We start from the raw sequence: 23,555 nt of genomic DNA on the forward strand, positions 1-23,555 counted from the left end.
ATGTGAAATAAACGTGTTCAACAACAACAACCAACCCCCAAGTCCGAGAAGATCTGGCCCGCATGGCCGTCGGCACCGGACCCCTGCCCAAAAGGGGCCCTGCTGCCCGACGGACGACGGCGAAAACGTCGCCGGCCGAATCGCCCCGTCTGTGGCCAAAACAATGGTCACTGTGTATTATCGAGCGCTGTATTTCTTACTTGATTTTGTGGCCCTGAACGATCGATTTATTGATGTATTTTACAGTGCAACGCTGACGAAGAAACTTCACGCTAATGCAAAGGCATAGCGCGCGACGCTGCCGACGGCGGACAGCGCAAACAGCGCTAACAGGCTAGCAGACGACGCGAGGAGAGCAGGAGAGAGGCAGAGAGGAGAAACTTGCCGCCAGAGTTGTGGCTACTTGGTAAAAAAGCTTATGAAGGGTCTTTATCTATAATAAAATTTAACGCATCTGCTGATGAAGTGCACAAACTAATAAACTAAGATTTGAGCGTTTTGTTTTTTTGTTTGCGTTGTCAGCTTATTATTATTTTGGTATCAAGCACCAGCCAATCCAATCCGATCTTACATGTGTTATCCCTGTTCTGTGGTGTTATGTAAACTTTGCAAGCACGTTTTTACCGCTCGCTATGGGACGATATACGCGGACAGTTCACCGTTCGGTGTGCAGCTTTGGTGAGCTGATTCCTCGAACGTTAATTAAGGTAAAGTTCTCACAACGTTTCTTGATTGTGCGCAATATCTCATCGTTGCGTTATGATGTCGGCAAAGCCGACAAGGCGCTCCCCTGTGGGGCGGCTTGCCCGCTGGGACGACAAGGCTTTGCCACTGAAACAAATACGGTTCTTTTACTCACTTCGTTCTGGCAATGTTTACGGTGCAGTCTAAGCCAGCCTAAGATTGTAACTGCAGGATGACGGTTTGGTTTATTTGTCCAGCTGCATTCTGCTTGTCGCGATGCTCATCTCGCGTTTACGTGCCGTGCAGTCTAGTGGAACTACTTTCAAATTACAACCCGGGGAACGTGGGGCTGGCACGTTAGGTGGCACGTCCCTGGTTGACCTGTTGGTGGTCCACTTGATTGTTTTTTAGTGTGGGCTGTGCTTATTTGGCGTTTCCAGTTAAGTGTCGGCAGTGCGCCTCGACATCAATGCAGGTTTTCTCCGCTGAATTACGTTTTTCCGAGGAATCGTAAACAGTGACCACTTCCTCTTAATGTGCCGCAGCTTTTCACTAATGCTACGCACGTATCTTTAATCTGCCGTTCGTCGGCTCCACGTGTACGTTTGAGCCTCTGTAGTCCGTATTTTCGGGGCTTGTGCTGAAGTTTCTGCCCCGTGCGCCGTGCATTCAGGGTCGTGAGTCGTTGCACCTCTGCACACGCAGCCCCCATCCTTAATCCTCCGTTAGGGCTGCTTTTTCTGTTCTTTTAAAAAAGTGGCTCGCCTTAGTTGAGTTCTAGAATCACGAGCCTCATTGCTCGTGTGGGTATGTGGCATCTCTTCGAGGGCATCACGGGCAGCAATTGGCTGCTTACGAAGAGGACTTACGCGACAGCCTTCTTGTACCACCTAAATCTTTTCGCTTTCCAACAAGTCTTGTTCTAGTCACCTTTGGTATCACTGAACACTTGGCGGGCTATTTCGTCTTAATGTGATGTGTCAGATGCTGCCGGCACTGGGGCTGAAAGTGAGGACCCTGGCCATACAAGTTTACGAAGTGTCTGGTGCAGTGGTGTTCTTCCAAAAGTGCTGACCTTACTCATTGGTTTCGCGTCTCGGAAGTGTGTGGGCATTCATGAACGGCTCTTGTTTGTTATTGTGATTGACCAGAAGGAAGTTGGGAAAAGACTGTGGACATAGGGATATTCTGCCCAAACAGTACCGCTACCGCGTGCTGTGCGCACAGTCATGGATAAATCAAATACAAACCGCGGAATGCCTGGTCAAAGGAACCGGTGCCGTCACTAGGCAGTGGCCCTGGAAAAGGCACGGACATGCGCAGTAGAGAGATGTGAGCAAGGGTGTGAGATCCACTGTCATATGTCTCCCTCACCTCACTTGCATGCTTGCCTCGTCGCCATGCCGCAAGTTCGCTGCAAGCACTGCAAGTACTACCGCAGCCACAGCTGGAAGTGTTGGTCGTGCTGAGGGCAATGCAGCGCGTAATTGCTTGCAGCTGCGGCCAGTGCTTCCGTGGGAAACACGTGCACGCTCATTGAAGGCATACTGTTGAGTTCATGTTTTCTTGAAAGAAAGCAGCACACAGAATTATAGACAAAGATGAAAGCATGCTGCCTAATTTCTGATGGCACTGCATTGATGTGTGTTCGTGGTGCAGTGGCTCGGGAATTGAACAATGATCAGGCGGCCAAGAACACGCCTTTGTTTGACGCAGTCGTGACTGAGCTTTAGTGCGAGAGAACCGCTTGACTTGACTTGTGCAAAAACCCTGGCTTCATCAGGAAGCCATATTGGGTAACGGCATCCAAGGAGCGTGCTTTGTGCTTCTCATTGGCTGTGCTGTGCTGTGACGTGCAAAACGACCTGCTACGGCAATACAACCAATGTTCATTCACCACGCCTAAGCAATGCACTCAGCAGGAAGTAATACTCTTGCGCTTACATGTCATGAGAATTGCTTTCACATATATGCAAAGAGCATGTTTCCTGAAACTTTTTGTTTTTCCTTTGCACCAGATTTTTGCGTTGCTGTCTTGCACACTGAATTAGGCCTGCGAGATTCAGTGAGGACTGTGCTTGCAGAAAATGGCTGTGCCAATCATGCTGGTGCAAATACACTAGAGTAAATCCAGCGACATTTGTCTGCTGGGTGAATCTGTACAAGGATGCGAAGTTTTATTGACATGATTAGATTTATTCAGAAGTTGAAAAAAATGTTCATTCGTTGTCTCCCGCTGCTTGCCAGAATGCATCGTCATTTGGTTGCGGAGAAAAACATGAGAACCCTTGAATGCACCTACCTAAAAAAAAAACTTTACTGCACTGTGGTAAAATGCCTGCTTTTACCTTATTCTTACTGCAGCTAAGCTTCATAGTTTTGGACCGGCAAGGAATTGACTGCAGCTATAAATAAAATTAGGAAATAACTCATGACCTCACTCAAAAAATACTTTTTGAGTAGGGGTTTGCAAATGCTGAATAGTGGCTCTCAAAGAAAACATCGAATCGACTGAAAGCATTGTCAAATTGAATACCAGATAGCTATGAATTCATGTGCCATGAGCCCGAACCTTGCTTTTTATTTTGTTCTTTCTTTAAAGAAAAGCACCTTTGAAGGCGGATTTTGTCAGCCGTAAAAAACGTACGTTTGTTTTTCGGTTGGGCCTTTCCTTTTCGGTCCTTTTGGCCGGGCTGTCATTGCATTCATGACCATTTTTGCATAGCATGGAGAAGTTTTGTGAATATTGTCTTCCACAGTTGTCAGCTGTGTCCTTTATCCCTACCTCCTTTCTGAACTATCAACCCTCAGCATCAGAGTGGAAAAAAAAAAAAGGGAGGGTAAGCAGGGGTGTCAGGCATTCACACTTCATACAGCACTCACGGGGTGGGATCAGTTTTGGGACAATGGCCTTAAAGTGTTTGGGATGCTGATTTTTTTTTTTTTTTTTTTTTTTTTGTGGCATCAAGTGTGCCAGCAGGCCCTTAACACTGCGGGTCATCTTATGGCAGCTTGTGCCCTTAACTCAGACTATTTCTGCTAAATGAAGGGTAGTTACATTGAGTGTGCACAAGTGACAGAAGAGTACTGCTGTTCCGGTACGCTTCTCAATCCAAAGCTAGAAACCTGAGTTTTTCTTCGTTTTGTGGGTAGTTTCCTGGCACGCTTGCTCTTCCCATTTGAAGGCCCCCGCCGCATCAAACTGAAAGTGGCCAGATAACGGGCGCCGGGAGACGAGAAGATCGCTCAGCCTGCAGCAACATTGGCTACATGAGAAGGGCTCGGTTGAGTGCACCCATTTAGAGCGTTGCCATGTTCTAAGTGTACAAAAAAGGACAGCACATGGCATGTTGGCCAAGGGCACTTATCGCCGATACATTGACGGGGATTTATCGTTGCAAGCATCATCGTTTGGCCTTCTCATCCAAGGGGGTGTTGCCCGTCCCTGCTTTCGGGCGTGCCGGCATATTTTGTCAACCTTGGCGGGGTTAAAGAGGCCATGAAGAGAAAAGACAGCTTTGTTCAACTTGAAAGAGCTAGGCTTCAGTACCCCACTCAGCTCTATTCCAGCCACGAAAGATGTTTTTTTAACCAAAAAATGCAAGAAGTATTGAAAAATGTTCAAATTTCACGCTACAGTGAGGTGTTAGGGGCAGGAGTGATGTCATATGGGCCCGCACTAAAACATAATTTTCACTGTGTTCACTGCACATTAGCATTCAATTGATGTGATCAAATGAAACTTGAGGCCTCATTACAATCGTCCAGTCATGCGTATTAGTGATGGTTTAGGTCAGCCACTGCCAATCGCACAAACGAAGTTCTGTGACGTCATAGAAAAATTGCCAGAAAGGAGCTAGGGAGTTGCCACTACCTCACACGTTTTCTTTAATATCTCTATTATTTGTTCAAGGTGTGCTATAAAATTGTTATCATTGTTGTAGGGACATAGCATCTTTCTGATGAACCAAACTTGTATTTTGTCTACATGTGGCCCCTTTGACACAAGACGTTCTGTGTTTCCGTGCTCACTGCAGTCTCGGTAAGGCGTGCTTCGCACCGTCGATGTTTTGTGGGCAAAAGAAATTGTGCTCTGTGGCAAACCAGGGGGATTGCTGTGCGATTCATGGTTTCGGGTTTTTTAGGACGGCAACTGATTTGGGTCAGTGGTATTCAGCAATTATTTGCACCACTTAGAAACAGTGTGTTTTGTCGGAGAAGCTAAATAGTCGGTATTCGGTTTTTTGAATCGAATTTGGAAGGCTGAATATTCAATTCTTATTCCAGAGTCGAGTATTTGTACATCCCTGCTTCCCAGGGTTCTGCTAGAAGTCCTTCACTTTATTCTTCATTCCGTGCACCAGTGATATCTGGTGGAAGGGGATAAAAACTGCATGTTACCCAGAGTGCAGCAGAATGTCTGTACTCTTTCTACTATTTGAGCATCCAGACATTGTTATGCATTGAAACTACTTGTGCATTACTGTAGGAAGTGTGACAGGCGCTGCACAAAGGAGATCAATGATAATTTCTTTAAATGAACCCAAGAAAAATGGTGGGAAGTTATGCCATGTCAAAACTGATGAGTGAACAGAAATACTGTCAGGCAGGAGGAACAGAGCTTTATGTAACCGCTGTTGTCTGAGACTTCAGGTGGCATCATTTCCCAGCAGTGTACCATATTTTCGCGCGTATAACTCACTCCAAAAATGCGAAAATTTCAGTGGCAAAGCACGGGTACGGATAGTACGCGGCGTTTTTCCCTTATTGCAGCTTCATGGCAATGCGTGTTGTGCCGTGAAGCTGCACTTCGCGTTGTGCTGTGAAGATGACCTTGTGGACATCAGTGAGTACTGCGGCTCAAGTGATAGCTCTAGCGAGAGCAGCGACACTGAGTGAATTGTGACTTTCGCCTTGCAGTCAGTGTATTCTACTTGCTAAATATATGCTTTTTCTGTCTACATAGTATGGGATGTTGGTGCAGCCTTTCCTGTATCAAATGTGTGGGCAGTACGCGAGGATATTTTTTTCTTTTTTGGCTGGCTAAAAGTGGGGGTGCTGATTATATGCAGGGGCGGGTTATACATGCGAAAATATGGTAAGTGCACTTGTGGCACCAGGTCTGGGCCTCGCATGATAATTCATTGCACACGTTTTTTCAGTTACTTACCCCCCTCCTGTGGGAGAGCTGGACAGGGGACAGGTGCTAAGAAGTGGCGGGTTTATGATCTCTAGCCTCGCAAGGGAGGAAGTGTTATGCAGCCATGTTGAGGTCATGGAGATGTTGATGAAGGAATATTACACATCTTTTTTTTATTTAAAAAGCAGCACGGTGGACTGCACTGCAAGAAACTTATGTTCGGGGCCCACATTTAGCCTTTTCTTGAAGGTGGAGAGGAATTGTGAAGTTATAAAAAGAGCCTTCTAGACTTTTGCGTTTTGTCAGCCTCGGCTCTTACCAAGTTGCCTGTTTACATTGCAGCGGCTGTGTTCAACTGTTTCAAGCAGCCCGTTGCCTAAAGGTAAGCAGGAAGGGGGCAGCATATGAAGCAATTCAAATGGAGCTATGGAGTGGCTCCTTGCAAGTAGTTGAGGCACTGCAATAGATACACACTTGTCTGAGCAGAGTTCAAAACCAGAAAGGGCTTTCACTGAGAATGGCTATGTATACACAGCAGCCGTATACGGTCCAGCTGCTTCTCTGATTTGTTCTTTGGTTTGTCCACTGTGGCCACTGCAGCTGCGCAGCAAAACCCTAAACCTGCCCCCGGATCGTTTGTTGTGGGACAAGTGTGTTCTAGTTTATCTGATTTCATCTGAATCCTTATGTCAGAAGTTTTTGGAAGGAAAAAGAAATATTCCACACATACTACTACTGTAGCTGAACATTTGTGTGCGCAGCGGTGTACTTGTTGGTCTCAGGCCGCTAGCATGCCTGCTCGTCTTGAAGCAGATGCTTCCTGGCATCTGGTGTAGGGCCCCCGTGGCAGTTTCTGGGCTCATTCTAGTAACTAACCTCTTGTGTTGCGGTAGGGAATGGGACAGGAGGTTTTTCTAAATGATGCAGTGGGACGCTTGTGAATAGTGTTACGACACATAAGAACTTGGATGAAAGCGTGCCCTGTGTAGAAAAACAGCTACCGTCATTGGGAACTGTACCCATGGATGCTCAGTGCCATTGCAATGCCTGAACTATCATGGCGGGTGTCTCTTCTTTCTCTCGCAGGTTTTAATGTGCAGTGCATTTTACAGTCAGCATCGCAGGATTGGGGGGTTGCAGAAATGTTTGCTCAGCAGTACGACGACACAGGGGTTGCACATTAATTAAGCTGCTGAATCGGAGATGGCTCAAATGCAGCCAGGTGGGAAGGTGGGAAGGCAGGAAGTGTGCGCACTCTACCCATAGGAGAGAGCCATGGCGGGGCCTTGCTCGAGAGATTTGTTTGGAGCTGGCTTTCGGGAAGAGTCCCGTGAAATTGCTGTTCCTCTCCCACAGACGTGTGCGGCGAGTTCCCCCGTGTGTACAACTCTGAAGATGTGGAGGCTGGCTGGTTCCAGTGGTGGGAGAGCACGGGCATTCACTCACCTGGCAAGGAAGAGGCAAGTTGAGGGAGAGGTGCTGGGTTTCGGGACGGTCAGGGCCACAGCGCCCTCCGCTGTGTCACTGCTGGGCGAATGATGAAAGTTCTCTGGCCCACGCACAGGAGAATGAACACTGTGGTCTGCATGTATCTGCTTGGCATAAAAACGGTTCCATTCCAGTCAGGGCGCATAATGGGGGCAGGTCTGATCTGTGCACAGGGTCACAAGTGTGCGACAACCCTTTTTGTTCTAGTTGTCCATGTCAGGGAGTCTAGGCTGCAAGCGCTGCTGCCATTTGTAGCCCTGAAACCTTGGTGAATGGTGTTTTGTAGATGGCCATTTGTCATTATCTTTGCGTTGTTATTATTATGTCAACTTATTATTATTTCAACACCTCAACCTTTGTGAAACTTTGAAGTATGTGCCTGCAAAGAAATTGTGTGGATGCACCGAGGGAGCAGAAGGTTTTTTTTTATTTTTTTAGATGCGATGGCATCTCATTCACTCGCCTTGTCCCTCCATACGGCGTTGTCATTGTCCGTCCACACCCCTCCCCCATTCTCCTCGCCGCATGAGCTGCGCTCTCCGTCGCTCACCCCCTCTCCTCTCCGATAGCGAACACTCTCTCGCGAGGAGCATTGGATTGGATTCGATTGGCTTGGCTTGGATTGGATTAAAGTGGATTGTGTTGGATTGTGTTGCGTCATAGCCGCGCCACGTTGCGTCATAGCCGCGGCAGGGGGTTCACGGCACGTTTCACGCGATGGGAGAATCAACCTAACGGAAACAACAACGGAACCCCCTATGCGTCGCATCTACACAGGGGTTCCCGTGAGGGGAGGTGGGAGTAATTTTTTTTTTTAAAGTGTCGTACGTATTTGAGCACGCTAGCTTTCAGTCGTGAAAGGAGGGAAAGCTGCTAGCTTGCAAAGTTTTTTTTTAGGGTGGCACAAGTCAAGGGGTATTCAGTTTTACAAGTGCGTGGTTGTTAATTGCCTTCCTCGGCACGCTTGCAGTCATCAAGCAAAAGGGCGGCGCAGCATCTTCATAGAGCGGAAGCAGCATTTAAGACAGTCCCTAGCAAGCGACCAAGGTGGCACAATCTCAACTCACCGGGGAAACAGGAATGCCATGCATGCTTTGCATGCGGTACCGTGGTGCTCTCAAGCACACAGATGCCGGGTGGTGCGAGCGAAAAAGATGAACTTTTCCGTCCTGCAGAGCATTTAGGTGCCAGGCTGGGACGTAAGGTCATCGTTATCCGATATGCTTGGACTCTGGAGGGAATGAGCTCCTCCTGTCCATGGTCTGGCTTGAGGTGGTGTGTGTGAAAGCAGGCACTGAAATGCTCACTTGGGTAGTCAGTCTATTTCCGCCTCAGTGTGTGGCACTTGTGGCGTATTTTTTGCCTGCAGGGAAAATGGGCATTGTTGCACACCAAGTTGGCAGTGCAAAACCCAGCCTCTTTAATTCGTGCAAAAATGGTTGGTAGGTGTTCGCTCTTGCTGCGTAACGGGGCCACATTCCTTGGATGCCAGATTGGAGGCCCTGCCCTGTTTGAGATGGGCAGCACTTGTGCCTGGGGCTGCCTTGGGAGGCTGTGGCACTTCGTTACCGACGTAAGCTCCCTTAGCTGAAACACTGCTGGGTTATTCTTGGTTGTGAAGGAACGCCGAGGATGGTCATGCACACACGCACCCACCCGTGTACACAGATGCGTGCAGAACTGGATAGGCTCAGAACTTACAGGAGGTACTATGTCCAGTATTGCAGTGCATGCTTTTGCACCATCTTGATTGTTTGTGTATGCAGTATAAAGAGCTGTGGGAAGAGCTGCATGCAGGTTGCACGTCAGAAGCTGCTGAATAATTTGCTGTTCGCAAATGTAACGTCCCCACTTACCCCTAGATAGGCAAGCAAATAATATTTGTGCCTTAGCCTGATCTGATGTGTCTTGTCCCCCTGGAGTGTTCCATCTTCTTATGAGGCATGGTCATTGGGACTCCCATGTGTGCATGTGCAGTAAGCAACTTTGTTTTGGGTGGGACAGTCTTTAGTGCAAGCAATGGCTGCCAACTTTTGTAAGCTGGAGGCGTGATAAAAGGAGGCCCAGAAATATTCACATGCACTGATGCCCTGTCGGGCGTGCATGTGTAATACCAATCCCTCGTTGCCTTCCCTTACCAAGTGCTGAATGCACGTGAGGAAGGAGATGAACAAATGTGCCGTACCAATGAGCAACCGCAGCGGGTTGCTGAAATAGAAAAAAAAAAAAAAAGACGTAATACCAAGCACAGTGCTTTTGATGTGTGGGCCAAATCCTAGACCATAAATAGCCATGCAAGTAACAGAGGTGCACAAGTATGCAGCGTTTCTGCTACAAACCTGTGGGGACACGGCCTCTGGTGCCATATGCTTGACGTACGTTCAGTGAGAGAAACTGTCTACCCTGGGTACCGTAAACAGGCTGCTAAAGGGAGGCTGAAAACATTGACTAGGGTTGTGTGGGCTACCACCGTGAGCTACCAGTGAAGAGGTGCTTTCTCATTTTTCTGGGCATTTTGATCGACATCCTTTGCCAATCTCTTGTCCTTGGATGGCTCTTATGGTTTGGTGTCGTTTTCTAGTTTACACAAAAAGTGTGCAGCCATTTTGAACCGGTGCGGTCATCTGTGGTCCGCACAACTGAGGGCTGACCGAGTGTGTGGCTGTGTGAGGGCACCCTGTGGCTGCCCTGGCATGACGACTTCTCTCCTCTCGCTCTCCTTCCCCTCAAATGGCAGAAAGAAGGAGGCGGAGGGACGTTCAGCATGGTGCTGCCTCCCCCGAATATCACGGGCGACCTGCACCTCGGGCACGCTCTCACGGTCACCATCCAGGACACCCTGGCCCGCTGGTCAGTGCTCCTCTTCAGGGGGTCTCAGTGCGAGGGGGTGCAGGGGACCTTTTCCTCGAGTCGTCTCAAGATTTGTTCGTCCCACTTCCCTAATATCAGGACTGCAAGGCGTTACAGAGTGGTATGGGTGCACGAGTGTTTGAAACTTCGCGGGTATGTGTGCTATTCAATTTGCAGTACTTTTTTACCATTCGAAGCATTTGTGTTTTTGAAGTGTTCATAATTTTACTTGGAGGAATAGATGTTGGCTTTCCCACACGACACGCACATTTGTTGAGCTTCACCATGTGACATGCATTCGTTTTGTTTTCATTTCTCACACAATGCCGCAGTGCTGTGAAGACGCACGTAAACCGTGCGTGAAACAAGGGCATGCTAACCATGCACTAGGGGGAGCACCATGCACCTGTGGAATTTTGGAGCGGAAAACGCTTCTCCACAGTGACTAATGGCAGTGTGGCTATGCTTGGGGCGAGGTACAGAGGGGATTAAAAGAAATGCCCCCGCACGGGGCACCTTGAGTAATCTTGGTGACGGTACTGGCGATACCGCGGACCCCGAGCCCCCAAACATCAGCTGGATCCAACCGTGGTGATGTGTTCATAGGTGGAGGGTTAGAAACCATGAACGGTGGCCGTCGGAGCCCAGGTCAAGCTCCGGCGGATGGGCTCCCTGTCTGTTTACCAGGCAGGGAGCTCCGGGACCTCTTTGACTACCAGGGTAAGGTCAAAGAAGAAAGTACCCCCGTCTCCCTGCTTTCCAATGTATCATATGGCATTTTCCAAACCCCCCCCCAAACGTGATCGGCCCCCGAAAAGGGGCCGCACCGAAGTTTCGTTCCCACCTCTTTCAACAACTGTCTTGTCAACAACCGTGAGTAACTATGCTCGTTTTCTTGTGATTGAGTCAGCTGACTCAGCAAGACCTGTCGCTTCCATGTCCGTATTCTTGATCTCTAAATTTCTGCAAGGCACCATAGGTGGCAAATATCAAGCTAAAAAGCTCAGGACCGGAGAAATCCTTGTAGAACTCAATGCTGAACAACAAGCCCACACTCTTCTTGCACAAACCCGCATCCATGATCTGGACATCAGGGTCACGCCCCACAGGAGCCTAAACAGCTCCCAGGGTGTGATTTCTGAGACAGATCTCCTGACGGAAACAGATGCCAACCTTCTCGAAGGTCTAAAGGATCAGGACGTCACAGCTGTGCGGCGCATCACGATGCGCAGGGACGACAAGATAATCCCCACCAAACACATTATCCTGACCTTTGACCGCTCGGCACTTCCACAATATATAAATGCAGGCTTCATTCGATGCTCCATTCGTCCTTACATTCCGAACCCGCGCCGTTGCTTCAAGTGCCAGCGGTTCGGGCACAGTACAACCTCTTGCCGCGGCAAAACAACGTGTGCGAAATGCGCCGCGCAGGACCACCCCACCGACAACTGTAATTCTGACATCCTCACTTGTGCAAACTGCAGGGGCCCACATGCGGCCTACTCCAGGAAATGCGAAAAGTTCCAAATAGAAAAGAAAATAATCAATCTCAAGGTCACAGAAAACATCACCTTCCCAGAGGCGCGGAAGGGGTTCGCCTCTTTCCCCCTGGGGAGGTACGCCGACGCAGCTCGCCGGGGGGCGGAGCGGCGCCTGGTTTCCACAGGGACCCAGTTCAGCGAGTCTGACCTGGTCCCTCCCCCGCCCCCCCCCCCTGGGTTGCCTCTGGCAGCCCAACCCGCCACCACGCCGCTTGCTGAGGCAGCAGCGGTTGTGGTGGCAACCTCTTCCGTCGGGACCGGTGCCGCTCCCGTCCCCGCCTCCCCGTCCTCCAGTGCGTTGGAGAGTGCCATGGACACCACGGGCCCCGCACCGGCTCCCACCGCCACCGCACCGCCCATGCCACCTCTGGCGCCCCGGACGCCCTCGGCGGTGGCGGCTCAAACGAAGGGCTCCCAAGGGGGGGCCAAGTCTGGGGGGCCCGGTTCGACGGGCACACCCAGGACATCGGACGATGAGATGGATGTCGTGCCGTTCTTGCCTGCGGTGCACCGCAAGGAACGCGTCCCGACGCCAAAGCCTCCTGACAAGCCAAAAAAGGCGAGAGTCACAGCCCCGAAAGACGACACATAAACAAACACACACACTCCAGTAGCTCTCACACTAAATAATGGGAAGAGAAAACATAATTCAATGGAACTGTAGAGGCCTTCTTAAAAATCTTGACGATGTGTATGAAATACTGCATGCTAATCAGCCAAGTGTAATGTGTGTTCAGGAAACACATTTGAATTCCAAGCACACAAATTTCTTGAATAGTTACATGGTCTTCAGAAAGGACAGTGATGGCTGCACACACTCTTCTGGCGGTGTGGCCATAATCGTCTGGAAATCCTTAGCATGCCACCCTGTCACTTTAAACACTATCCTTGAGGCTGTAGCAATACGCTTAATAATATTTAATAGGTTGATAACGGTATGCTCCATATACATTCCTCCTGATGTTACACTTTCGAGCTCTGACATCGAGGCGCTGGTTGACCAGCTGCCCGAACCATACATTCTAACAGGCGACCTTAATGCTCACAATTCTCTTTGGGGCTCTTCTCGGGGCCCGGATGCCCGGGGTCGCTTGATAGAGAGGTTTCTTACATCCTCTGGAGCATGCCTTTTCAACAATAAACAGCCTACATATCATAACATAGGACACAACACATACTCATGTCTTGACTTGGCTATTGGCTCTGCAGTTCTCTTTCCTCTTCTCGAGTGGGGTGTGGGAACTGACCCATATGGCAGTGACCACTTCCCCACCTCACTTACATACATAGGTAAAGGCCCAAGCAGTTCATCTTCCCATAATAGGTTCAATGAAGCACGAGCTAACTGGAACACATTTACAGAGACATCGAAACTACACTACACAACTATAAGACACCTACACGTTGATGAAGCCGCACAACTCCTCACGGCGCACATCCTCGACGCTGCCGAAAAGTCCATTCCCCACGCCTCTGGTGCCCCGCGCAACCAGCGGAGGCCGTGGTGGAATGAGGACTGTAGGCGGGCGCGAGAGGCCCAGAACAAGGCGTGGGGTATCCTCCGTCTCGGTACCCCACGTCGGGAAACCTCCTCTTGTTCAAACGGGCCAAGGCATTCGGAAAACGTGTGCGCCGTGAGGCAAAAAGAGATAGTTGGCGCTCATTCATAACATCTATAAACTCGTACACAGACATACGCAAGGTATGGACACGTATACGCAAGCTCAAAGGACAACAGACACACAGCCTGCCCCTGGTCAGTACAACAGGGGACACACTGGAAGACCAGGCTGACACACTCGCACAACACTTCCAACACGTGTCCAGTTCAGCGCACTACACGAACACTTTCCTGAAACATAGTCCCTACATGACAACAACAAATCACAGACTTCTTACAACTCCCTGTTTTCACTACATGAGCTGAGTGCTGCTCTGAGCACGTGTAAACCCTCAGCTCCAGGCCCAGACAACATCACATATACAATGATACAACATCTACACGCAGACACACTTGAAGCACTTCTACATCTATACAATAAAATATGGCTTTCGGGGCACATTCCACACTATTGGAGGGAGGCCATTGTAGTGGCTTTCTTGAAGGAGGGAAAGGACCCGTCATCCCCCTCAAGTTACCGTCCAATAGCCCTGACGAGCTGCCTGTGCAAGCTCTTCGAGAAGATGATAAATCGCAGGCTCGTGTACTTCCTCGAGTACAACGGTCTTGTTGAGAGCTGCCAGGCAGGCTTCAGGGTGGGGCGATCAACGAACGATCAACTGGTTGCACTTGACTCATACATCAAGGATGCCTTCGTACATAAGCAGTACTGTTTGACTGTCTTTTTCGACCCCGAGAAGGCCTACGACACCGCTTGGCGTTATGGGATCCTTAGTGACCTCAGGTCATTCGGCGTTTCGGGTAATATGTTGAACACCCTTGTTAGTTATTTGTCAGAGAGAACGTTCAGAGTAAGAGTTGGTTGTGCACTTTCAAAGGTTCACGTCCAAGAAAATGGCGTGCCGCAAGGTGGCTTGTTGAGTTGCACTCTCTTCATAGTAAAGATGAACTCTCTTGGAAAGGCACTGCCACCAACAATCTCTTATTCTATGTATGTAGACGACGTGCAAATATCTTTCAAATCATGTAATATGTCAATATGCGAACGTCAAGTCCAGCTTGGTGTCAAGAAGCTTGCCGGCTGGGCAGACAAGAATGGGTTTAAATTGAATCCTGCAAAAAGCTCCTGCGTTGTGTTCTCCAGGAAGCGCGGGGTCCATCCGGACCCAGACATTACTCTTAATGGCGTGTCGCTTCCTGTGAACAAGGAGCACAAGTTCTTAGGTGTTGTGTTTGACCAGAAACTCACATTCATTCCACACATCAAGGAACTTAAACATAAATGTCTGAAAACAATGAATATACTTAAAGTTCTCTCCCATCAATCGTATGGTTCCGACAAAGAACTCCTTCTACGGCTCTATACTGCTTTGGTTGGGTCTCGTTTAGACTATGGCAGTGTGGTATATGGGTCGGCGTCTAAAACAGCGTTGCGAATGCTTGACCCAGTGCTACACTTGGGGCTGCGGCTTGCGCTTTTCGCACTAGCCCTGTCGAGAGTCTGTATGCCGAGGGTAATAAGTGGAGCCTTGAGAACCAACGGACGTACATGGACTTACTTTATGCGTTTAAAATTTCATCGCTGAATAACCATCCTTTTTATCCTGTTTTTAACGACACATCCACATCTGTTCTTTTTGTAAATCGCCCATACGTTCCTCTGCCCTTTTCACTTAGAGTGAGAGAGCGAGCCTCGGATCTGAGCGCTTCGTTTTTAGATGTGTACAGATCAACCTTTTCAGACATTTTACCTCCCTGGAAAGTTCGTCCTGTGTCCTCCGACCTTTCTTTTATGAAACTTGACAAAAATCGGGTACCGCGAGCTGCAATACTGCAGCACTTTCTGTCTCTGCAGTTTAAATACCCACTTGCAGAATTTTACAGTGACGCGTCTAAAACCTCCACTATGGTCTCCTGCGCTGCTCATGGTCCGAATTTCAGTGCAGCCAGAACCATGAGCGTCCACACGACAATTTTTTCAGCAGAAGCGTATGGGATTTTGCTGATTGTACGTCACATACTTGAAAATCAAATTCCGAAGTCTATCATCTACACAGATTCCTTGAGTGTTGTTCGCGCACTCTCATCGCATACACCCCCCAAAAACCACATAGTTAATCTTGTATTTGACACTATCACGTCTGTGTATGAAAAGAAGCATCAGCTGCTCCTCTGCTGGGTTCCAGGACACGCTGGGATCGCTGGGAATGAGTTGGCAGACGAGAGGGCTGCTGCTGCGGCACTCAGGAACACTGTAGACATAACAACCGTACCCTACACAGACCTCAAGCCACACATAAGACAACACCTGCGCAGAACATGGCAAACACACTGGGACGAACAGACAGACAACAAACTACATGTAATAAAGCCACACTTGGGACGGTACACAGCTGACTCACGCAACAGACACACGGAAGTCGCCTTGGGTAGGCTGCGGATAGGGCACACCCATGCGACGCACTCGTATCTGCTGACGGGATCTTCTAGACCCCAGTGCAGCAGGTGCGGAGAGGCCCTATCCGTAGTGCACATACTAATCACATGCAAGGCGCTTCACACAACACGACACAAACACTTCAGAGAACTCTACAGACAACATATTCCCCTACATCCATTGTTTTTTCTAGGTGACGATGCCATTGTTTCTGTGAAACGTGTGTTTGAGTATTTGTCAGAGGTCAAGTTTTTAAACCTCATTTCCTATCACGCATCATGAAATCTGGCCCTATACACCAGCCATGCTCATTGTCGTTTTGTGATTTTACTTTTGTTTTTGCTGACTTTACTTAGTGTTTAAGGTTTCACCCCTCATATATGACTATTGTTTTGGCGCTCTTTGCCCCAGTTGGCCTTGCGCCATAAACATCCAACCATCATCATCATCATCATGATTAAAAGAAATGCGAACAATAGAGCTCACAGCCTCCGACACATGCCGCACCGTCTGGCTGCAAAGTCAGTAAACTGCGCGCATGCGTAGTTCTTTCAGAGCATTTGAGAGTGTGGTTTACTGTCAGGGGAAATGCTTGATAAAGAAGTGACACCGGTAGTTTATTTTGTGGCACCTTTTTATGGTCTGTCGCCACTGGGCATTCTGTTATCTACTACATTCAGGAGCCAAGCGCGCAGCAGGCTATTTGCAGCTGGCATGATGCCCTTCAGCGACGCAGCGTGAAAAGGCGCCTCAAAATAAACAGCTGGTGTCGCTTCTGTATCAAGCATTTCCCCTAACAGTATAGGCCACGCTCTCAAATGCTCTGAAAGAACTACGCATGCGCGCAGTTTACTGACTTTGCAGCCAGACGGTGCGGCATGTGTCGGAGGCTGTGGGCTCCGTTGTTTGCGTTTCTTTTAATTCCCCCTGTACCTTGTCATGCCGACCTCTTGCTTGTTGGGGAACACTTCTTTGGGACAGTGTCTGCCGGGTGTCCTGTTTGATATGTGGTCATAGTCCTTCACTTATAATTGTCCTTACTATTTTTTATTGTGCACAAACATGCAGGCATGTAAAACCCTGGCACCCCCCAAAATTATCATATTTTTTGTCGCAAGTTCAGAACCTCAATACGCATGATGCACAAGGTATTTATGGTAGAAAATAATCGATTTCATCTTGAAGTTGGTTTTTAATTTGAACTAAAAATATGATGTTTGTACACCTGTAGAGTGGAAGTGGGATGATTGAAGGAGACGGCATTTTTTAAAGGTTGTGGCTAGCATTCCGTCCAGACGGAACGATATACAAGTGCTAAAGTTCCGTCCAGACGGAACGGAGCTCTGCGGGTTATCCTTCCGTCCAGACGGAATACAAATGAGAGCTTAGCGTTCCGTCCAGACGGAGCCGGCGTGAAATTTGTACAGTTCCGTCCAGACGAAAGCAAAACCGGCTGATTAAACGCCATGTTCACTCTACCGATTTGGTGTAGAGGGTGCGCCTCCGACAACGGCACTCTTGTACCGTGTTCGATTCCCCCTCGACATGCTTCATTTATAATTTTTTTTTTGCGTGGTTGTACCAGCGTTTAGCAACAGCTCTTCGCGCCATTGAAGCGGTGAGAGCAGTCGGTCTTGATTTTGCACTCAACCGGCCGCTCCGCTACCGCTCACTACAGCCAAGGCCGACGTATCCATCGCCAGAGTTCCGATCATCTGTAGTTCGTAATGGTGATCCCTAATTAACGGTTATTCTGGCTAGTCAATGAGTGGAAGCGGTTCATTCGGCTGGGTAAATATCGAGAAAGACTGCTCTCGCTGCTTGTTGTGAAGCGGGCGGGGTCGAGGTAGCGGTTTGGAGTTCTGTTTGACGGAGTTAGAGTTTGTATGGAGACTCGGCGGAAGTAACCGCAGTTAAGTCTAACCGTGGTTACTAAACCCTAACCGCAGTTATCGCAAGCTGCGGTTTTGGCTGTTACACGCGAAATTTTAAGTGTGGTGACCGCGGTCACTTGGTTGTGAGCGTAACAAAAATAAATTAACACACGTTTAACTTCACAATAAAAAACAAAATGGAAGCAGTGTAGACAAAAGGAAATATCGTTAAAACAGTCGCTTCCGACTCAAACGCAACGCACTCGCGCGCGGCGAGATTTAGGAGAGGGGCTTCCACAACAGCTTGCAACCGGCTTGGTTTTCTCGCGTTTGCTCGGTGTTGGGAACTTTAGGCTTAGCATCGCGGTGGATATTTGACCGCCGGTCCGCCGCTATCTCTACAACTGTGAAGTACAATCCATAGCACAATTTTTCACCGCACTAACATCCACTTTCTCGCATGTGGAAGTTCTTTTCCGCGATCAGACTGATTTCGAAGAGCGGCGACAAGCTGTTGCTGCCGTGGTCTGTGCCGGTTCGAGCCGGTTTCAGTGCCGTGCGGGCAGGCGCGCCAGCATGTTTGCAGGCACGGCCGATGCGCCGATCGTTTCCGAGTGCTGAAAACGCACCATGATTGCCTGCTTTGGCGGACGACGCGCGGAATTGACAAATTTAGCACGGCTTTTGTCGTAGTTGATCGGGTGGATCGGGAAACGAGCTGCTGCTGACTGGCAGTCGCGCTGACTGCGAGATCGACGCAAAGAACGCAAGCGCCTCTTAGGAGTAGCTTTGGGGCGCCCGCTATTTGAGAACCTTCGTCTCCTCCGAACGCCAGGTGATTTTTTATTTTTTTTTTTCACCGCCGCTGATGTGCAGCAACTTGCGTCCCAACTGACTTGTGCGATTTTGAACTGCGGTTAGCGTGACCGAATTGAGGTGGCCGAGCTCAGTGTGCATTAACCACGGTTAGCGGGGTAACCGCAGTTTCATTTGTCATGTAACGCAGCAAACTGCGGTTTTGTCTAACCGCGGTTCGCTTAACCGTGGTGAACTGTGCCCGTGTAACTAGGGAATTAGACCGATCGGCTTTGCTAATTTTTACCCAACCGGTCAAACCGCTTCCGCTCATTGACTAGCCAGAGTCACATTTGATTTATAATCACTCTTATAATTTATAATCACGAACCGCCAAGCTCGACCACGCCCGCTTCACAACGAGCAGCGCGACCAGACTTTCTTGATATTTACCCAGAAGAACGACCCCCTCCCGCTCATTGACTAGCAAGAATAAGCGTAATTAGTAATCACCATTACGAACTACAGATGATCGGAACTCTGGCGATGGATACGTCGGCCTTGGCTCTAGTGAGCGGTACCGGAGCGTCCGGTTGAGTGCAAAATCAAGACCTACTGCTCTCACCGCGTCAATTGTAAAGTGGGTGCAAAGAGCTGTTACTAAACACTGGCACAACCACATTAAAAAAAAAAAGAAACATGTCCAGGGGGAATCGAACCCGGTACAATAGTGCCATTGTAGGAGGCGCACCCTCTGCACCAAATCGGTAGAGTGAACATGGCGTCTAATCAGCCGGTTTTGCTTTCGTCTGGACGGAACTGTACAAATTTCATGCCGGCTCCGTCTGGACGGAACGCTAAGCTCTCATTTGTATTCTGCCTGGACAAAAGGATAACCCCCAGAGCTCCGTTCTGTCTGGACAGAACTTTAGCACTTGTATATCGTTCCGTCTGGACGGAACGCTAGACACAGCCTTTTTTAAAATGCAGAGACAAAGTCAGTCATGGTGGTCGAAGTTTGTCTTACATTGTTTATGTATATTAAGAGTGGGGAGGGGGTGTAGAGGAAGTAGTGTAACCTGATCTTTTTTGAGGGAGTGATTGAGTATGATAACTGGCCAAAAAAAGAAAAAAAAAAGAAATACCAGTGAAGTGCTGTATGCAAAGCATTAAAAGTGTGCGAGTAGCGGTTTTGTGTCTCTGAAGTGAATAATGATTTTGTTGGAGTAGCAGTGAGTGGAAGTGAATATTTGGCAGTTCTAACACGAAAACTGAAATTTGCAATTTCTCAAGCTCGCTTCAGTAACAAGCCAGCAGAAAGGTGAAAGGCTGAATTAAAGGGGTTTGCAAAATTTTCCTGCGACATAAAACAAGCACGAGGAAGCTATACTGCAGCTTTTAGCTTATTGGTGGCATTATATTGTCTATGGGGGCAACTTTCGTCTCGTGGGGTAGCCTCAGCCACAAGTGCTTTGGCGTGTTATTGCGGTATAATTATATATTCGGTCAAGCTATACGATTAACACAATTGCCTTATAAACAGTAAATGTAAATGGTGATTAGGCTTATTTGTGAACCCTCTCAGGCGTGCCCTCGTAGTGTGATGATATCATCCCCACTTTGTAACAGTCTGCCCTGTAACTTACGGCGTATTAATTTTACCTTCCAAATACATTGTGTGGCATGGACAAGAATCTTGCATATGGCTTGTGCAAAGTTCATTTCATGTTTAAAATGGAACTATAAAAAGGTTTCCGTCTTTTTTTTTTTTTCTGGAAGCTTTATTGCAGTGTGTACAAAACTAGACGAGGTTAACATTTTAAATGTCCTATAGGGAAGACGGGAACATTACTGGTAGAAGAAAATATCAACTTTGTGCGTCATTTGATTAAAAAATAAGGTACTATGGCTTTCTTATCTAAATAGTGTTAAAGCAACTACGTTTATCAGAATGCGAAAAGAGAAGCACCAGGGGGAAGTTTGCCCAATTCGAGAGATCGGAGGTGCTCTCCAAAGAGCAGCTTCCTGCTGCCGTTTAGCCACACCTCGCCGGTGCTGTGCGGGAAAGCTCGCGGCCACTTACGGAGAAAGACAGAGCATGTTCTTTGTCAGAGTGCGAGGCATTTGGTGCCCACGTACGTCTAACTGTTTCCAGAAAATATGTTTTAGCATGTGCTTTAGCGCTCATTTTCAGTAAGGCATAATTTCATGTTCAGCAGAGTTTAGAAGCAGTTGGAAGTTAGCGCTTGTGCTCGTTACATCTTTCTGTGCTCATGCGTTTTTTGTGCTACACGAAGTTATGGAAAATTTCATGTATTGAAATTTATTGAAACAAGGGCCCACTTGTGTTTTCGAACTTTGAAATACGTCGAAAATTTAAAATGTTTTATTCAAAATTTTTAATTGTGCTATTCAATTCAAATATTATTTTATGTATTTGCTTTGATATTCAAATTTTCCAAATATATGCACACCCATACAAAACATGTTTGTAATCGCTTAGGGTAATTTCAGACAGAGGGTGCACCTCTCGAAACCCTTTGGAGATGTTTTCTTTAGTGCCATATTTCGTGTGCAGCAACCTGTGAGCATTCAGTAACTGAAATCTTCAAACAACACTTAGTTAATTTTTTTCTTTCTAAATTGGCCAAAATTGGCCAATTTAGAATTGGCAGTGGAATTGTACTTCACAAGCTTTTGCATTTGAAGGGTTTGGGGAGGCTTGGATTTCTGTGAGGCAAGCACCTGTTATGAAGCAGTTACAGGAGTGTTACAAAGGGGATGGTGCTGAGAATTCCTGGCTGAAAGAAGTGGCCAGGAATCGTATTCAAAGCAATCCCTCCCATCATGGAGTCGTATCAAGAAAAGCAAAATGGTTCCTGTGGTTACTACTAAAACTACTCAACAGAAAAAAAGTGAAGTACGTCAGGATTTGTTTTTTTTTTTTCTTTTTCCAAAATCTAATTTGGGCATTGCACACTTGCTTGAAGGAGGTGTGAAAATTTCCGAGGTTTTGTAGCTTCAGGCTCGGCCGTGGCGGACTCTGTATAAATCCCTGGACAGTTGCAACAATGGTGGCACTGCAGGGGCTCGAGTAGCTGCTAATGGTATATGACAAGTAAAAGAGCAAGCACACGAGCAGAAAATGGCACGAGTTCAAGATGATTGGCGCTTGTTGAGATATATAAGAAAAGGAAAAGAGCTGGCCTTTTAGAACAGGGTTGTTGTGGTACGTCTTGACGAAAGAACGCCAATGAGAACCTCTCTGGTAGGACATGAGAGCGAGCAGATTGAGAGTATTTTTTGTGGACAAGGCTTTGGTGGGGCAGGAATACCTGAAAAAGATCGAGTCAGGTCGTCCGATGTTTCAGTTAATGTCTGCAGTGTCTGTACCCTTGGATTTTTCAATCCACCAGCACGCCGGCTGCATTGGGGTGGGTGGGGGGGGTGAAATTCTTTTAGGGAGCGTGGCACAGCCTGGGGTCATCGACTGGGGCATTGTGCATGCGTAGGAAGGACCACGGACGGGGCGGGCATAGTCTGTTTTTATGTCACTTTCCAACCAGAGGGTTGGAAGGTGGTTAGAAAGGGAATGGGTGCAGAAGAGTGTCTTGGGTTGTGTGAACCTGTGGTTGGTGTTGTTGCAGACTGTCATGAGCGTGCGTGTGCCATGGGAGATGGGAAACGCAATGAATGCGCAGGTACTGGTTAAGGCATCGAGTTGGGGGCTTGTTTAGTGCCCTCCATCAGCACAGTGGAGCGCGAATGTTTGCTTCCTTCGATAAAAATTCATTTGATAGTCAGCGCTTGTTTTGGGTTCTTCTTTCTCTTTCGTCTGCGTTACAAGTTGCACTGTTTTGCCACCATCACTGACGTTCACCAACTCGCCCAACTTACAGCACAGTTGGAGTAATTGATTCTGGCAAGAATTCGGTAAATAAGATCGGTGCTAGCGCAGCTATGCCGTATCAAAAGACATGTGTTTTTGTGTGCGCTTTTCTGCCCTCCTTCGGAAGCCATTGGTAGTGCTGCTCTAATTCAGGACTGTGAGTGTCCTGACTGTGCGTGTGTCAGTGTTTTGTTGGTCGTCCAGTGTGCTTCCCACTGCTTTATGATGGGCAGCACGGCAGTGGCACCTGTTGTGCGTGCAACAAAGTTGTACTCTGCGGCCACTCGTGGCTGCTGACATCTCGTCAGCCAAACCTGTTTTTACTGGGAAACAAGTGTATTGTGTAAATGAGCCGGTCTCGTGTTTCTTGACTTTATGAGGTCAGCAATTGTGTGAGAGTTTTACAAACTCTCACATGTATGAGTATATTCTGTGAGAGCATATACAAACGGCCACCCAAATGGGGGCCCAGTCCCCGTGTGCCTGTCGGGGGAATCCCCCTTTGCCCACCGGGTCCCCTCTTTCCCTCCTGGGGTGCAGGCAGCGCATGCGAGGCCGGCGGGTGGTCTGGGTTCCAGGCTGTGACCACGCGGGCATTGCCACCCAGCTGGTGGTGGAGAGGAAGCTGTGGGCCGAGCAGGGGCTCACACGACACCAGATTGGTCGGCAGGCCTTTCTTGACGCCGCCCATGACTGGAGGAAGCAGTTGAGTGCTTTGCTGCTGCCCACGGGCATGTTATTGCGTTTGGGGGCACCATCTGGCTTCAGGGGAAGGGTTGCAAGAGCGTTTCAGGGGCACGAGCCCGCTCTTTTCCAGCGTGTGGGTAACGTCTTTCGTGCCAGGAGCCGAGGCGTTGAGTCGGCGGCTGGAAGGAGACACTCGACGTCTGGGTTGTCGGGGAAGTAGCGAGCTTGCTGTCCTATATGGGCAGGTGGTCTTTTGCGGTCCTTGCCACCACCACCACACAGGAGTCGTAGACGGGGCTGTTATTTTCGTTCGCTTTTTTCGCTTAGTATTTAGTAGTTCGCTAAATAAAAAAAAAAAGCGAAATAAAAGCTAGTTTTCTTCCTTTGCAAGGCCAACTCGCACAAATACTAGAGCTGAAATGTAATAACTTGACACCTTGTTGTGGTGGCCCTTTGCTTAATTTTTATGCGGCAAGTTAGTAAGGTGTGCCGTAAATTTCACTGAGCAGTGCAGTAAGGTGTCACTGTTGAAACATCTCATTAGTG

General features: G+C 48.3%; 1 protein-coding gene across 1 annotated transcript in view; it reads left to right on the forward strand.

Moving 5' to 3' along the window:
• Positions 1-558: 558 nt before the first annotated feature.
• The window catches only part of LOC144137874 (valine--tRNA ligase, mitochondrial-like), a 140,814-nt gene continuing 117,817 nt past the window's right edge, over positions 559-23,555 (forward strand). The window contains exons 1-5 of the mRNA XM_077669890.1: positions 559-707; positions 6,167-6,206; positions 7,181-7,288; positions 10,054-10,162; positions 22,863-23,027. Of these exons, the coding sequence (XP_077526016.1) occupies positions 633-707; positions 6,167-6,206; positions 7,181-7,288; positions 10,054-10,162; positions 22,863-23,027 (497 nt within the window). The 5' untranslated portion in view covers positions 559-632. The remainder of the gene's footprint in view (positions 708-6,166; positions 6,207-7,180; positions 7,289-10,053; positions 10,163-22,862; positions 23,028-23,555) is intronic.

This window comes from Haemaphysalis longicornis, unplaced genomic scaffold (assembly GCF_048455015.1).
Source record: "Haemaphysalis longicornis isolate Haplotype H1 unplaced genomic scaffold, Haemaphysalis longicornis Haplotype H1 scaffold_1, whole genome shotgun sequence".
Classification (NCBI taxonomy): Eukaryota; Metazoa; Arthropoda; class Arachnida; order Ixodida; family Ixodidae; genus Haemaphysalis; species Haemaphysalis longicornis.